The 15,726-nt window shown below is 41.3% G+C and overlaps 1 protein-coding gene across 11 annotated transcripts in view; it reads right to left on the bottom strand.

Moving 5' to 3' along the window:
* tjp1b (tight junction protein 1b) overlaps window positions 1-15,726 on the bottom strand; it is a 57,285-nt gene that overhangs the window by 15,291 nt on the left and 26,268 nt on the right. For 8 of the 11 annotated variants that reach the window (XM_034084792.1, XM_034084794.1, XM_034084795.1 and 5 more), the window contains 11 exons: window positions 9,202-9,258; window positions 8,579-8,703; window positions 8,376-8,478; window positions 7,656-7,971; window positions 6,493-6,599; window positions 5,184-5,352; window positions 4,937-5,081; window positions 2,541-2,677; window positions 1,539-1,644; window positions 789-939; window positions 88-196 (listed from right to left, as the gene is read on the bottom strand). In XM_034084792.1, coding sequence (XP_033940683.1) covers window positions 88-196; window positions 789-939; window positions 1,539-1,644; window positions 2,541-2,677; window positions 4,937-5,081; window positions 5,184-5,352; window positions 6,493-6,599; window positions 7,656-7,971; window positions 8,376-8,478; window positions 8,579-8,703; window positions 9,202-9,258 — 1,525 coding nt within the window. The remainder of the gene's footprint in view (window positions 1-87; window positions 197-788; window positions 940-1,538; window positions 1,645-2,540; window positions 2,678-4,936; window positions 5,082-5,183; window positions 5,353-6,492; window positions 6,600-7,655; window positions 7,972-8,375; window positions 8,479-8,578; window positions 8,704-9,201; window positions 9,259-15,726) is intronic. The other 3 variants (XM_034084793.1, XM_034084802.1, XM_071203543.1) reach the window with 1 other exon arrangement.

The raw sequence follows: 15,726 nt of genomic DNA, 5'->3' as shown, positions 1-15,726 counted from the left end.
ACAGAATAAATCGAGTCAAAAACCTCTGGCCACTGTGACCAACAACCCAGTCATCTCTCGCCTCATCTCCTTACTCACTTCACTTACCATCTTTCTTCTTCTGGGCTAGAATAGTGACCTCTTCACCCTTAGGAAGGTCAAGGAGGAACAGCACCGCCTCCTCTCGGATTATGTTTGCGAAATCTACATTATTTACCTGGAATTTAGGAAAACAGAGGTTACTGCATTAAGCTTCCCTCAGAACAGTGCCACTGGGGTGTAGTACTATTAGTAGCTTCATTGTTCAAAGCCTGCTTGACAGGAGGTGTGAATCTCTAAGTTGATAAAGGTTTACATAGCTCTTCCTGTTCTCAGTATTGCCTAGGTAACTGCAGGTTTTGCTGCACTGCAAGAACTCAAACTATTCCTCTTTTTACTTGTAGAAAGGAGGAGGAGGTACAAACAGCAAGATATATGGCTTTAAGGAAATGGGACAAACACAGCTAGAGGAAACAGTTTTTTGTGTGTGTGCTCCCTCTGGGTCATTGCTAAGAGACCGGCCTGAAGGTACAGGCATTTTTAAGCACCCGGTGTTTTAAACCATGAATATAAAAAGGGAAAAGCTTGCACAGAGGATGCATACCCCATCAAACGGGCTGTTTACTGACACTACAGGGTGCAGGAGAGGAACATAGAAATAGTTTTTGACATTTCAATCTCAATTTAACAACACCTTCATTCACAAACAACCACTTGATTTCAGGCGGTCAGGTCATACCCTTGCTTTGGTAAATCATAAAGTATCTCACCCTGAGAATTTGGTCGCCCTCCTCCAGGCCCTCCTTAGCAGCTGGGCTATCCTCCAGCACGCCGGCTACGAAGATGCCCACGTCGTTCCCCCCCGCCAGACGCAGCCCCACACTCTCCCCCTTCTTAAACTTCACCAGCTTCATGCTTGGCCTGAGGAAAGGGGATAAAGACAATACTTAAGCTTATTTATTTCAACATGACACTATTTGCTGGCATTTCCCTCTTTTCAATGTAAATCTCCTTTTATGTCATCGTTGAGTGACTCTTACATGCCCTCCAGATTTCTCCTTTGTTGACTTGATTTAGTCTTATTGAGCGTACAGAAGCAAAGATGTACAATTGTTCTGTAGAAAGAGAGGGAAACATTCCTACAAGGCATTTGAATATCATTTAATAGTTTTGCTGAATATCATTTAATAGTTTTGCTGTAGACAGAAGTAGTCGCAAACATTGTGCATCCAGCCATAATAAAAGCTGCTTATTCATTTCTTAACACATTTCTTAACAGCATTGAACTCTACAATGTATGCCTTGGGCAGCCAAAATGCTTTGTGCAGACAACTGAGGGAGCATTTAGGAAACCGAAAGGGCTGCTCCAAGATGTGTGCTGTGGTTTGCCCTGCAGTCACGATTCCTTCCTCACAATTGCCTTGTTGTATTAAGTCAACAGAGGCTGATGGAAGGAGGCACTCACAAATGCCACATATCAGGAGACTTTAATGGTTACCATATTATACTGTTAACATTACCGTAGGATGCCATCGTCATGGGTAGCGCTTGGCACGGGGGCATCAGAGGGGCTGACTGGCAGGTCAACATCTGGCTGTCCAGGCTGAGCATACACAGGCTTTGGCTCTGAATACAAAATAAAACACACACTTCATTTATCACTGCAGACAGATGATACACATGTTAAACTGCACCAAACATGCTTAAAACAAAAGATATACTCCTTGAAACACAGTTGAAACAATACTGCAGACACACATGTTAAAGTCAGAACAAGTGCATTAATGAAGTGTTTGAAGCAGGCAGTGTTATCGCACAGACGCTTGCACACAAATCCACTGGAGGCACAGAGTGTCCTGAGCGCGGAGGTCGAACAGAAAGGCAGCAGAGTGCTGCAGGCTGAGAGGAACGTCAGACTCGATCAACTCATACGGTTTATTTTCCCTTGGCTCCGGGCGAACTCAGCCAGGCTCAGCAGGCGATTGGATCCAACTTTTATTTTTCTCTAGTCGTGCTTTTAAAAAGGGCAACAATGACTGGTTCAAACAAGACTTCATTTTATAATGAAATAAATAAATGTTCTGCTGCTCATGAAGGACAGGGAAAACCAGGCTACATGTTGTATTTGCTCTCAAGTCACAAAGTACAATACAGAATGTAAGGATGTACTGACTCGTCTATGAGTTCATTAGTTAAAATATCCCCTTGTTTCTTTATCCTAAGGCCTTTTATCATCTCTGTTAACTTTAATAAGTTACTTGGAGTGAGTTCTAATGATATGGTGCAAGATGTACAGGGAACAACAGTTTATAATTGGTCGTTTTTTTATCAACAAAATAAAAGATTTTTCACATTTCTTGTCCTCCTCTTTTTTGTGAACTCCAGTGCATGTTGATCTGGTCTCAGTTAGTGTTGACTGGGATTGATGCCGTCTTGTCATGGATAAAAAGGTAATTGACAAACATATTTCGTTCAAGTACACAAACGAATCACGTTCAAATGCAGATTCCTCTCTCACGGACCTGGGAGTGGAGGAAGTTGTTTCTCCTCTCTAGCAGCGACCGCCTCCTTGGGTTTGGGCAGAGGAACCTCCTCCGGGAGCTTCACTGGGGTTGAAGACGGCTTCGAGATTCGTTCGTCATCACGACTTCTGTGACTGCTACAGAAATAGATGTTTTTGTACAATTTATCTTTAGAAAAGGAATATGTGAGATTATAAATAGTGTATTCTGCAGATGTAGAGCTCGGAGGCAGGAGGAGAACTTTAAGGCTACATCTCGACTACAAGCAACAAAACTACAGCTGAACGCCACTCAACACAAAACCTGAGATGAGTTCAATTCTCTCCTGACTGCAGTGGACACGCTCTGGCTGAGAAAGAGAAATATTATCTTAGTCTTGAAGGTCACTACTTTGTCAGTTCACTCTGTTTTACAGCAGCTTATTGTTAGCATTTCACTGTTTGGCTTTGGCTGTAAACCAGCACAGGTTTGACTTTGATGCCAGTTAATAAATAAAAAACAGTCAGGCTGCGTAAACTGTAACCCACAGTGACCCCGGCCAATTGCGTGAGAGTAAATTATGACAGAATTTCCCCGTGTTTTGATAAATGCAGAGTTTCCCGATGTGTTCAAATGAGAAACCAGACGGGAAATGAAGTAAGCAGAGCAGGATCTGAGGCTCTCACCTCCTGCTCACTGGCACAACTTCACTGGCAAAACACTGCTTTCATTTTGATTAGGTAACAATCCGATTTGAACCGGCTGCAGAGCGACACATCTCTTTCAAACCGCTCCAGGAGGAGGCCCTACTTTTAACGGCCAACTTCCTGAACTGAAAGAAAAGGTCACAGGTCACTGATCCACGTTCAAATAAATAAGAAGATAAGACATCCTGTCCTAACTAATCCTTCCTGTTAACATAGTCGCTCCAGTAGTTGAATGTGTCATAAATGATTGATCAACAACATATTCATAAATGTGAACGGTGCCCAAAAATACAATCTTTTCAAACAAATGTGGCCGGACATCCACAGATATAAAGAGAATCCTGCAGAAGCTCAGCCACATGGAGAAGGGATGACAGTTGACACTAATAGCTGCTGACGGGCCTTTGTTCCTCTCCTGTTGGAGCCATGTTGTCTTTGTGCCAAACGTGTGGTTTGCCTACCAAAACATTAAGAGACACGAGGATCGTATGACACTTCCACCGGACTCTATCATCTCAAGTCAAAACAAGACAGCGCCCTGAATAATTGATGATGAAAATTATCAGCATTATTATGAAGTAACATCTTCCTGTTGGAGTCACCTTTACCAAAGGTTTCCGGCAAGAACATCTGTTAAATCTGTGACTCTGAAACCCCCTCAACTAAAACTACATGTCTATTCATCTACATTCTATCCAGGATTTACTACCAACACTATAGCTAACTACTCACACCGAGTTATGGTGACAAACTTACGGTATTCTCCAGCTGTTAAGGGAATAAAAAGGGCAGACAAATCGCATTTAGTAAGTGTTAGTGAGACTGTACTTTTGCTAATACAGTTCCCTTTGTTTGGCATACACCATCGTCTGAAAGACTTTTCCAGGTACCACATTACACAGAGGATGTTAAAATCTAAACACAAAGTAATTTAGGTTAAGCACTGTACTTTTACACTAAGTAGACCATCATTTGGACCAAGGTTGTCTCTCTTTGCAGCAGTTGACTTTTATTTTGCTCGGGTCAATAAGCAGTGTGAAAGGGGAACCACTCTGGTGCTCTATTGAGTTTAAATGAAGAATTAATGAGGTTCTTTTAAACAAGGTTACAGTCACAGAAGTGCTGAATGGGCCGATGGCTTTTATTAACCCAAACATAAAATCGAAGGTCCTTCACAACAACAACAAAAACAAAGAAGCCTTCTTAATAAACGTTGACAGGTAAAAGCACAAACACAATGACAAAATCAGTTATATGAATAGCTCTTTAAAATAATAATATAATATATATTACTAATAAAATATTAATTAATGAGTCAATTATTTCCTCAACTAATCATGTTTCAAATGTGTCAGAAATGTGTTTCAGCTCTACCTTAAAATATGAAAATGTTTGATCACACAATAGGTCTTTGCTGTTAGTAATATAGTTTTGTTAATATTACATCTCTGGTGGTAACAAATCACATTGCGTGCTTTCTTAACACTTTGATGCCAGATTATGCATTTTCTTCACTTTTTGTGATTTATTTTTTGTTGAAATCCTAATTATTGTTGCTGCTGTGATGAAACTGTTTTATGCGCAAACAAGAGATAGATAGTAGCAAAACTAAAATGACAGATTATGGTTCAACACAGTTTTTGTTTCCTCCGTTACAGCTAAGAGACTGAAATATAAATCTATACTAATGTATGTTTGTATGGATTTTACCTGCCGTTGCTGATCTGTGGAGGCGAGTGTCGGGAGTGGTCTGAGGGTTCAGATCTTCGGTCTGGAGAGCGCGAGCGGCTGCTACGATGTCTGTCATGCGATCGATTGGAATGGTCGGATGCCAGCGAATGGATATCTGAAATGTCTGATCAAACAAAAGAGACACTGCTCAACGACTGAAATACACACGGAAACACTGGCTTTCGAGCCGATCCTCATTCCTGCCGAACACTAACACCACTCTCACCGTCTCTGTCGGAGGCGTTGGCTGAAGCGAGGCTGTCATCGAGGTCAGGGATGTTCAGCAGGGTCGCCCTGTCGTCCCTCTGAACCACCATTTTTAGTTTGCCCTTTGACCTTTCTATCAGCTTCTTGGCGTCTATCAAGGAGAGGTTCTCTGTCACTGTGCCGTTAATCTGTGGGAGTCAGAGAAAGAAGCTATTAGCCATGACAACGATATACAAAATAAGAGAGATCAAATGAAGACTTCCTAGTTTCACATTTGAATGCAATAAAATGGTGATATAAGAAGTTTAGCTTGAGTTACAAATGTATTGTGTAAAAGGTACACTGATTTGTCGGGATTAAATCAATGTGTAGGATCAAATATGGGCTGTATTGTAGAACATTTGTAATTCTTTACTTTTATCTTTTGATTAAGCTCTCATTTCTTAAAGGTGAAAGTAAGTTTCAGAAACCGGCTCGAGATACACTTTTTGTTATATTCCATGGAATGCTCTTAACATCCCGATAGCAATGAATATCTTAAAAAAAATGTCATCTGTGGAACCCGTAATACTGTAAAAAGTACAACCAATCCGTTTAGCCGGATTGGATTGCCGCCCTGTCTGTCAGCCTTCCATCTCGTGCACGCACAAATGTATCTCGTGCCCTCATTGGGCGTGCCCTCATTGGGCGTGCCGTCATTGGGCGTGCCCTCATTGGGCGTGCCGTCATTGGGCGTGCCGTCATTGGGCATGCCGTCATTGGGCGTGCATTGCAGCAGTACTTCAATGACTCGCCAGCAACAGGCGGCCACTTTCACCAGTCTGCTGACGTCATGTGCGCGTTCATGTGTGTTGGAGGAGGTGCTCTGTAAGGAAGTCTGAAGGAAGGGGCGGATTCTTTTTGGCTGTGTACTTTCAAATTTTAGTGCACTCGAGCCGGTTTCTGAAACTTACCTACCCCACCTTTAAGTGCTAACATGAAATAAGATCACATGACATGTGTTAGAAGGCTGGATGTGAGAAACGATTGGTTCAGGACAGCTACAGTTCAAAAAGAACCTAGTGAACAGAAAAATCCACTTGATGCGTTCTCCAAAATGTGAAAGCACTGAGCTACATCAAGCAGCTATACTGTTAGTGCTGTTATGCAACATTAGATTGTGAAAATAAATATAAGGAATAAAAAGTACAGCGACTAGAAAAGCAGTAACTGTACAAGTAACAATAGAAAAATCCATAAAATAATGTTATTTTAAATTGTTTTGCTCATGTTCAACATCCTATGATCTCTCCATATCAAATGTTGATCATGCTTCCTGTCTTCCTCACCTTCAGTACCACGTCTCCCTCCTGGATGTTGCCGTCCCTGGCTGCCAGGCTCTCGGGGGAAATGTCCTTGACAAAGATGTGGCTGGCCAGGCGGAGGCCATACTCTGCTTACAAAGTGAACGACAGCAACAAAGAGCATGTTAGCACAGAGTTCACGTGACCACACCGCACTGCCTGCACTTCACTGTCAAGCCGCTGCTCCCACTGGGATTAACGGTACTGATTAAAGAGGATTAATTGCTCTTTTACTTAGATTTACTTCAGTGAACTTGGATTTTGCTGCGTCTGGCAAGTTGTATTTACTATGGCAGTTGACCAAGGCTGATTTGGAGGTCTTATTCTCTCCTTAAAGCCGGGCTCTAACAGTGGGGTTAATAAAAGGGAAGGTGACTTCCTTGATTACTTCAGAAAATCTTCTTTTATTTTAATTTGTAATTATTTGTTTATTAACATTTTTGTCTTTATTTCAGTTTATTTCTTCTTGTTTTATTTTCCACCCTTACACTTATTTAGTAACAAACAATAGCATCGGATTATTCTCCCTTTTTATTTATTGTTAAGTTGCTCTGTAACCTGTACAGTGTTTCCCCTAGGTTTACTGCTTTGGGGGGGTGCTGCCTGAGCGGGGGAGCGGGGGGGGATATATATTTTTGAAATCCTCTGGAGCAGAGAGAGGGGCTGTGGATTATTGATTTATGCATCAGTGTTTCTTAGGGTCAAAAACACTAAAATCACAACTTAAAATGAAAGCGTTTAGTTTTTTTTTAATAAAAGAGCACATGTTCAATGTGAAAAGTGACAGTAGATTAGTTGCAATTTGGTGTTAAATATATATTAAATTTTTTTTTTTTAGAAAAAAATTATAATTTATTTTTTTAAACACCTTGAATTTCAGGGGGGGCCGCGGGGCTCCGTTGGCGGGGCTCCGTTGGCGCAGCGCCCCTCCAAGACAATGGTAGGGGAAACTCAATAGGTTGTTAAAGGGGTGTGGGCACATTTTGATTGCTCGGAATGTGCAGCATATATCATTACTTTGTGAATGTGAACTGAATGTACGTGCCTTGTATCACTTGCTTTTGTGGAAAAAAAACGGAGAAATCAATTAAGATATCTTCAAAAAAAAGAGTGCCCTCCTTTTTCATCCCCGACTTTGTGAGCCTCACCTTCATTTTTGCGGGATTTGACAAGTGTGACCTTCGCGGGGCGGGGGGGCAGGTTGTGTGAGCGGCGGTCTGAGCGTGGGGAGATGCTCCTCTCCCGCGAGCCGCTGCGTTCCCGTTCCCTGTCCCTCCGCCCGCTGCCACGCCCGCTGCGCCTGCTAATAGCCCCGCCCACAGCGCTGTAAGCCCCGCTGCGTCCGCTCCGCGTCTCGTATATCTCTTCGTCGTAGCTGTCCTCCTCCTCGTCATGCTCTGACATCGTTTCCCTCTCCCCTAGGCGGCCCATGGGGACATGCACCTTCCTCTTTCGCCTGATTGTCTGGAAATACGATGGGACATCAGTTACAGGAATATGAAATCAATCACTCTCTTATCATGCACTTTCTCCTACTAGGCAATTCTGGAATATATAGGAAATGTCTTAATAGAGTGCCACAGTCCTAAAACCGATTACGATTAGAAAATTATAAAAGTAGGGTAGACATGTGGATATTATCCGACTGAACAAAACGTGATCCGTCTCTTAAATGTGTGTCAACCACAGACCTTATTTCGAGCTATTTTCCAAATTCCTATGGAGAAATTGCATTGCGTTTTTGTCGAAGGAACCGGAAGAAGCTTACTTCCGGGTTTTAGGAAGTAAGCTTGTGGCACTCTATACCATGCATGGTAACATACATTAACCAAATCAAAAGGAATTCAAAGTAGGATGTTGACACTTACAATTTTGGCAATTTTCCCACTCTTGCGAAGCTGCTGGACTGCGTATGCATGCTCCACGTTGTCCATGGAGACAGCATTGACCATAACGACTCTGTCATTTTCCCTAGAGAGAGGACACAGAGACAGGCATCATGCCGGAGTCCTTCTGTAGCAGGAAGTGTAATTCAATACTAATACATGTCAATAATAGAACAACATCTTACTGCAGCAGGCCTTCTGCTGGACCTCCTTTCAGCACATCCGAAATGACAATGGAGGTCTCGCCACTCTGAAAATGAGGGTTATCCCGACCTCCTGATATGGCTATCCCGAAGCCAAACCCTGGTGCCTGCATGCAGAGAGACAAAGATTAGCATGTTGATGTGTGGAACAAAATACTATGAATCAGAATCAGAATACTTTTACTGGTGCATGCATGATATAAATAGGTCTGAATACCGACAGACAGACAGACAGACAGACAGAGCTAAGTGAAATAGTCGACTGGCATATTCCACTTTTTCTTTTAAACGGTACAAAAATATACATTATTACGAAACATACTCCAAATATTATTCGTTTAGCTTTTGTCTGCAAAAACATGCACAAAATGCAGTTTTGGTGTATTTTTGTACGCTTCATAGACCAAAAACATTAACAGAAAAAGCTCCGATATCTGCTTTGTCTGTTCCACCTGCATCTGTTCACACAGTAAGCACACTCAAGAGGATGCTAAGAAAGAAAGCACAGATAGCAGAAACAGGCAGAGCACAGAGATACTGGGAGCAGGAGGAGTTTGAACAAAGACAGATGTAGAGAGCATCTGAGGCGGAAGGCTGACACGCACCCTGTGTAGTGTTACTGTGTGCTGTTCCCAAATGACAGTCTCCTCCATTGCGGCGCTCTGGAAGACAGAGATAAAGCACAGCGTGATTAACAAGAGACGGCCTTTTGTCTCCTGACAAAGGGACACAGAGGGTCGGTCATGTGACCTGACACTTCCCTCGAGTTAACACCAAACAGGTTCAAAGTCATTCAACATCTTCAATACAGCTGACAATATATCAATGTAACACTTATCCAAAGGACAAACCTATTGTTTTCTCTCAAGACATTGGTTGAATGACAGAGTTCATTGGAAACCAGTATATTATTGATTACTGGTAATGATGTTTTGAGCAAAAATGGCAAAAAATAATTGGTTGAAGCTTCTCAAATGTAAATATTTCCTGTTTTTTTAAAAGTCTTCTCTCATGGTAAGCTGAATATCTTTGGGATTTGGGCTATTGGTCGTCAAAACACTGCATTTTAAATGTATCCGAACTAACAATGATTTTCATTATCGATTAATCTGTAGACCCTTATTCCCCCCCGTCAAGAAAGCAATAAATCATGTACCATGCAAAAATAATTATTCAAACTGATGAATTGTAACATTTCAGTGTTCGGGCTCATTTGCTCCTTAATGGATTTCCACAGCAGCATTGCAGCACAACTGTGACTGTAACCTTTATCTCGATGTCTGCAGCATGGTCCATCAGGAGCTTCTCCGCGTGAACAACGTGGATGTGACGAGCACAATCTAGCTAATTGCCTCCATAATGTGTACGCCATGTACAGTAAGTGCACTTTTGCAGTATAATTAATCTTATCTTGGATTGAGGGAAAAGAGGCTTTTTTAAATGATTTGCGTCGCTCCTGCACGGCAAGGAAAGGACTGGAAGGAATACTATTAGAGCCGGCACTGTCAAATATAGAGAGCACACACTGAAAACAATAAACGGACTAGTATCATACACATATTAAAAGACAATCATATCATTTGAGGTAAGCCTATTTCCACCTCATTCCCTTTACTGAGTTAAGAGTTTCTATTAAGAGAGGCGGTCTCAGTGTTTCTGGCCTCTTCACATGCGAAATCTAATAAGGATGGGAACTGTCACATCCACTATACACATACAGCGCTGCACCCAGCAGCTTATTGAGTTTGTTTCAAGTTTAACACGGTTACCTATTTACGGTGATACAGATAGCACTGTGCTGTGGTTGCTTTTATCTGCAGTACACTCACACGTTACAGACCACACACCGTCAACATCCTCTCCCCTAAAGCAGACCCACAGTGAGACGTGCCATGTTTACACTGAATACAATCACACAACAATACATACTCTATATGCATTACATTAATGCACACAATGCTCTTTTTTTTTTTTTGTCAGTTTATTGAACATGTCAGAAACAAAAACATACAACAATAATATATATATATATTCTCTTTTTTCCCTTTCTCACTCAAATTAATAATTATAACAAAGTACAAAAAAACAAAACAATAATAATTCTCAGATAGTCTCCGTCATGTTCAACAAGGGCAAGAAGAAGCTTAAAAAAAAAACTTTTCACATATTTTTCTTATAAATAAAACATTAGGTCATCGTCATCAGCGACATGTTAAATGTTAATTTGTTTGCTTTTTCTTTGCTTGTTTCATATTCCATATCCTATAATTCATTCATAGCATTCGATTTCCATGTAAATTACTGCTTTATTGTATTGCTATTTAACTATATTTTATTACGGTGTCCGTAAAAGATTTTTTGTTTTATATTAGATAAATCAAATCAAGTTTTATTTATATAGCACATTTATAAACGATTTTTGGTCGAGCCAAAGTGCTGTACATAAAATAAAAACAGCCTACAGTAGAGACACTTTACAGCAAATACAACAACACAGATTGTTCAGAATATCAGTATGAGAAAAACGACACCCTCTGTCCTGAGACAAGATAAGATAAGATGGACTTTTATTAATCCCTGGTGGGGAAATAGATTTCTTGTTTTATATTTTATGTCTGCACCATGACATCAAGTCAAATTCCTCGTATGTGTGAACCTACCTGGCAATAAACCGGTTTCTGATTCTGATTGATAAAACCCTGCTAAGTACGATGAGGTCACACCGACAGTAAGTCTTTGAATTAAAGCACAGCCTCCGTTACATGAACACCACAGAGGAGGAGATGACGGTCGCCTCCTTCAGCTGTTGGGTCAACACTGTCCTCTGCGCCCCACTTCTTATCTTAGCTCTCCTTTTATATCATTTCACCTCCACCACAATCTCACGACACATTAGACTTTCAATGACTGCGTATAAAATACTAGCAACTCCATTCCTTTGGGGGAAGTTACAACCCACATCACAGCAACTTAATGCAATCCATTCGTCATGGAAATTGATCCGACGAGTGTGACCTAATGGGTGAGACTGTCGCACATTTCCCTCCTGCTTTGCCGGTAATTTCTCTGACACCTCCAACACTTACAGGACTCGTTGGGAAGAGTGATCTCATGTTGCGGCACATTAAAGTGCAATGAGAGATGAACGTTACATTAAAGGCAGCATCACTTCTAGTGCTCGAACTCTCAGCTGACAACATTTTAGTAGTAATTTATTTTGGTCCTGACTGAGATTATTTTATTCCTTAAAATGAATGCATACAAATATTATAAACAACAATAAATATTGGCAACAAGGGGTAGGCTAAAGGTTTTTAGAGTATATTCCCAATGGGCAGCCCTTTCACTACTAGGTTAACAGAAACATTAGCTTTTTCAGCCATTGTATACAAATTGATAAACATCTTGTGTCGTGTGTTTACAATTCCATTATCAACATTGTTCTTGCATTTGTTAATTAAACGCCTTGTTGGCAGCTTCAAACCCCAAACATCGACCGTCTTCATGTTGAAGATGAATCTGCACATCACCATAACAACGTGGTAAAGTAGGGCCAACCAGTTCAAGTGAATATGAGTCACAGGCCAATGGAAACACTTTTCAGGGAGATAATGTCTTCAATGTGGGCTATCTTTAGCAACGTCAACGTATGATAGAAAAGTCTAAGGATGTCATTTAGCTGGCTGCTGCCGTCCTGTTTATTGTTTGACCCCCCAGAGCCTTCAGCACGTCGTCCTCATGTCTGTCTCGACCTGTCGGCTAAGTGCTAAGTGTTAGCCCGTGTCTGGATACAGGTGACTGAATGCATCGCCACAAGTGGCCCCAGACGTTTGGAGCTTTGGCAGCAACAGTCTCAAACTCCTCAAGCAGCTTATGGTTGGATTCACACAAGGAGACGGGTACAAAAGTTTGCACAGGGGAACCCCCCCCTGGCTTTTTATATTGAATACACTTCCCCACTTCCGAGAGAAAAAAAAGACATCTGAATATTAACAAGACGGCTGAAAACAGGGGCAGGAGGTTTTCTATTCGGGGGAAGAAGATTTATACCCGTATCTTCTTCATCAGCGCTGTGGAAACGCTGATGCCGAGAACTCCCACATTTCCTCTACATTTAAAGATGGTGTGCCACTGAACTGCAAAGTTATGGGAGGTGCTGGTTTCCAGTTGACATTCCTACTTCCAGAAATTCTTTATTAGCATTTATGCAGCGCTCACACAAACGTATAAAATCCCAAATGAGGCAAAACAGAAGGAAGTGGAAAATAAATGAAAACTAAACAGAATTGTAGGAAGGGAAAACGGAAGACACACACACACACACACACACACACACACACACACACACACACACACACACACACACACACACACACACACACACACACACCCACACACACACACACACACACACACACACACACACACACAGACACACACCTTTCACTTTGAAGGGATGTCATTTTGCTTTCTCCTCCTGCAGAGCTCGTTGCTCTGGTAACAGAGGGGGAACAGTGTGGTGTTGTTCGAATGGCCTGACGTTTTCAGGCCGTGTCTGAAGGTTCCTCTCAAATGTGTGTGGGAGGTTTAAAAGAAGACGGCTGAATTAATTTAGAAACAAAAGTTTTGTTTCGCATTTTAAATAAGCGTTCTTTATTAGTTGCTAAATGTGTATCCTAACACATTCAACACAAAAGGCTCCAAGGCCTCAAAAGTACTGATATCTGTACTGTAGGAATTAACAAAGATACATGACTGGCAGTACAATCAAATACAAATACTGTACACACGTGGCATTTTGTCTTCAAGCCTACAACCAATCCAACACTTTATTGCCCTATTCAGAGCCAGGGACACTCATCTCAAAAGCCAAGTAAACAACATAAAAGCCAGCGTTTGAGTCCACTCTGCACTGCTCTGTGTACAGTTTGTACTGAAGTCGTGTCAGCATCCAGAGACTGATGAGTTTTTGTGGCCCTGTTGTGTACGCCCTTTATGGCCACAAAGTCCCGGTGCCAACAGAAGCTTCATGCCACAAGCCAGAGCCAGGTCTGGCAGCCGCTGCTCAGCGGAGACGCACCATGTTGGTTGGGTCATGCTTGGGGGATTACAACCAGGGAACTTTGGAGCCAGCACTACAACACAGATGGATCACACAGCTGAGGGCAGAGGACAGGAAAGCTGTGGTCCAAAATGGACTGTGTGCAGTCAATACACAGACTGCTAATGACACCATTCCTCAATAAACCCATACCGATGGGCTTTATTGCTCAGCAGAACAAACTATTAAAGCATGTCTGTCAAAGAAACTCTCGCATCAGCAGTTTAAACCACTAATTACCTCATGAATCAAATTAGGGCTGCAACTAATGATTGTGTTCCATAATGGTAGAGTAGAAATGATTGTGGAGATGATTAGGCTATTTATTTCTAGACTGAAATTTGATCAGAAACTACTCTGATAAAGTATAACTTATTTTCTCTTGAGTTTTATGTTTTTAGCAAAACTTTCAAAAGCTCACTGGTTCCAGCTTTTCAAGTATGTTCTTTGTTTTCCTCTACTATAGTAAAGTGATGGGTTTTGCACTCTTGGTTCGACATTGTACTGATTTTTGACTGTTACTTTCATTATATTTAGGTGTGCAAACCATTGTCTTGCTTTAACATTAAGTCCATCACATGTTAATGGTGAACAGATGCAGATCACATTTACCCAAAGTCCTCATTGACATAGGCTAAACTTCGCTAAAGTATTGTTTTGTCCGACCAACAATCCAAAACCCCAAAATATTCAGTTTATAGTTACCGTACACAAATCAGAGAAGATTAGCAAATAGTCACATTGGAAAAGCTGCAACCAGATTACCTTTGCCATTTTCTTTTCACAAAAATGGCTAAAGTACACAAATGATTTAATTGTGTACTGCAAAATACAAAAGGTTATTCCTAAATGAATCCATATACTGATCATTTCAACTGTATCTTTGTCAAATACTGGTATCTGGTACCTGGTAATAGGCAGTCAATTATTCAAAGTAATCTATAAGGCACTGATTTCAAATGAAGCAATGACAAAAACAAGTAGTTTTGTGACCTGGCAGGACAATTTCAATCAAGTGCAATAAAATAATACCTGCTGTTTGGCGACTACTGGCAAGTCTACCAGCCACTTTGGCAGCATACTTGTCTTTTGAGTTTTGACAGTTCTTTTCAATTGCAGATTTGGCTGTTAAACCAGTAAAAGGAGCTCATCTTTGGGGTCGCATTGCAAGCTAGCCTCACATCTCTTTCATCCGTCTCCAGATTGTTGTACTGTAGCTAATACAAACACATAGAAACTAACTGATGTATCCAACTGCTTTGATATATTACAAGTAGGGATTCATGCCTATGTGGTGTAAGGTAAACATCTGCACCAAAAGAAAGTAGAAGAATATCTCAACCTGGAGAGGAACATCTTGTATATACAGTGAGTCATCACAATACCCAACGCGACCCATGAAGAGGGAAGCTAAGATGGTGTTTCGTTTTGTATTCACTTTGGAGTTTCATTAAAATTAAAGAGAGCTGGCTCCCCAACTCTCCATTCAGCAGAAAAACTAAATCGTTTTCTTCCGAAAAGGGAGCTGAGGCACTATGGTGGGGTGCTCAACTCTCTGACAGAGAATACACGTTGTGCTGTAGTATGGTTTAGGGGTGAGGCAGAACCTTATTCAATTTTGACCGCTCTGGGACAAGAGTAGCTAAAAATAGCTCTCATTAATTCTGCCGTTGTGATGCTGCAACAGAGAGGTTTAAGCGAAATGTGCAGCATGAACACTGGAGTACGTTTACATCTCATGTTGGATTAAACGCCACAGACTGACTGAAACAAATGATGCGGGACAGCATAGAGAAAACATTTACTTTCTCTACTTGTTGGATTTGTCTGTGAGGGCTGAGGAGAACAAAGGGACGTCGGTCACTTTCACAAAGCCTTTACAGTGCCAGTGCAGGGCAGACATGGCAATAGAGGAAGCTGGGATATTATATAGATAACTGTATTTTACAAACAATGGGACTGAACAACATTTCAAGTACTCAATGTTGCGGTTTCGCTCAAACAAAATCAACTTAAGAAGATAACTTGT

Source organism: Pseudochaenichthys georgianus, chromosome 6 (assembly GCF_902827115.2).
Source record: "Pseudochaenichthys georgianus chromosome 6, fPseGeo1.2, whole genome shotgun sequence".
NCBI classification, from domain to species: Eukaryota; Metazoa; Chordata; class Actinopteri; order Perciformes; family Channichthyidae; genus Pseudochaenichthys; species Pseudochaenichthys georgianus.
The sequence above is the reverse complement of the archived record's forward strand: the minus strand, read 5'-3'. Positions and strand labels throughout refer to the sequence as shown.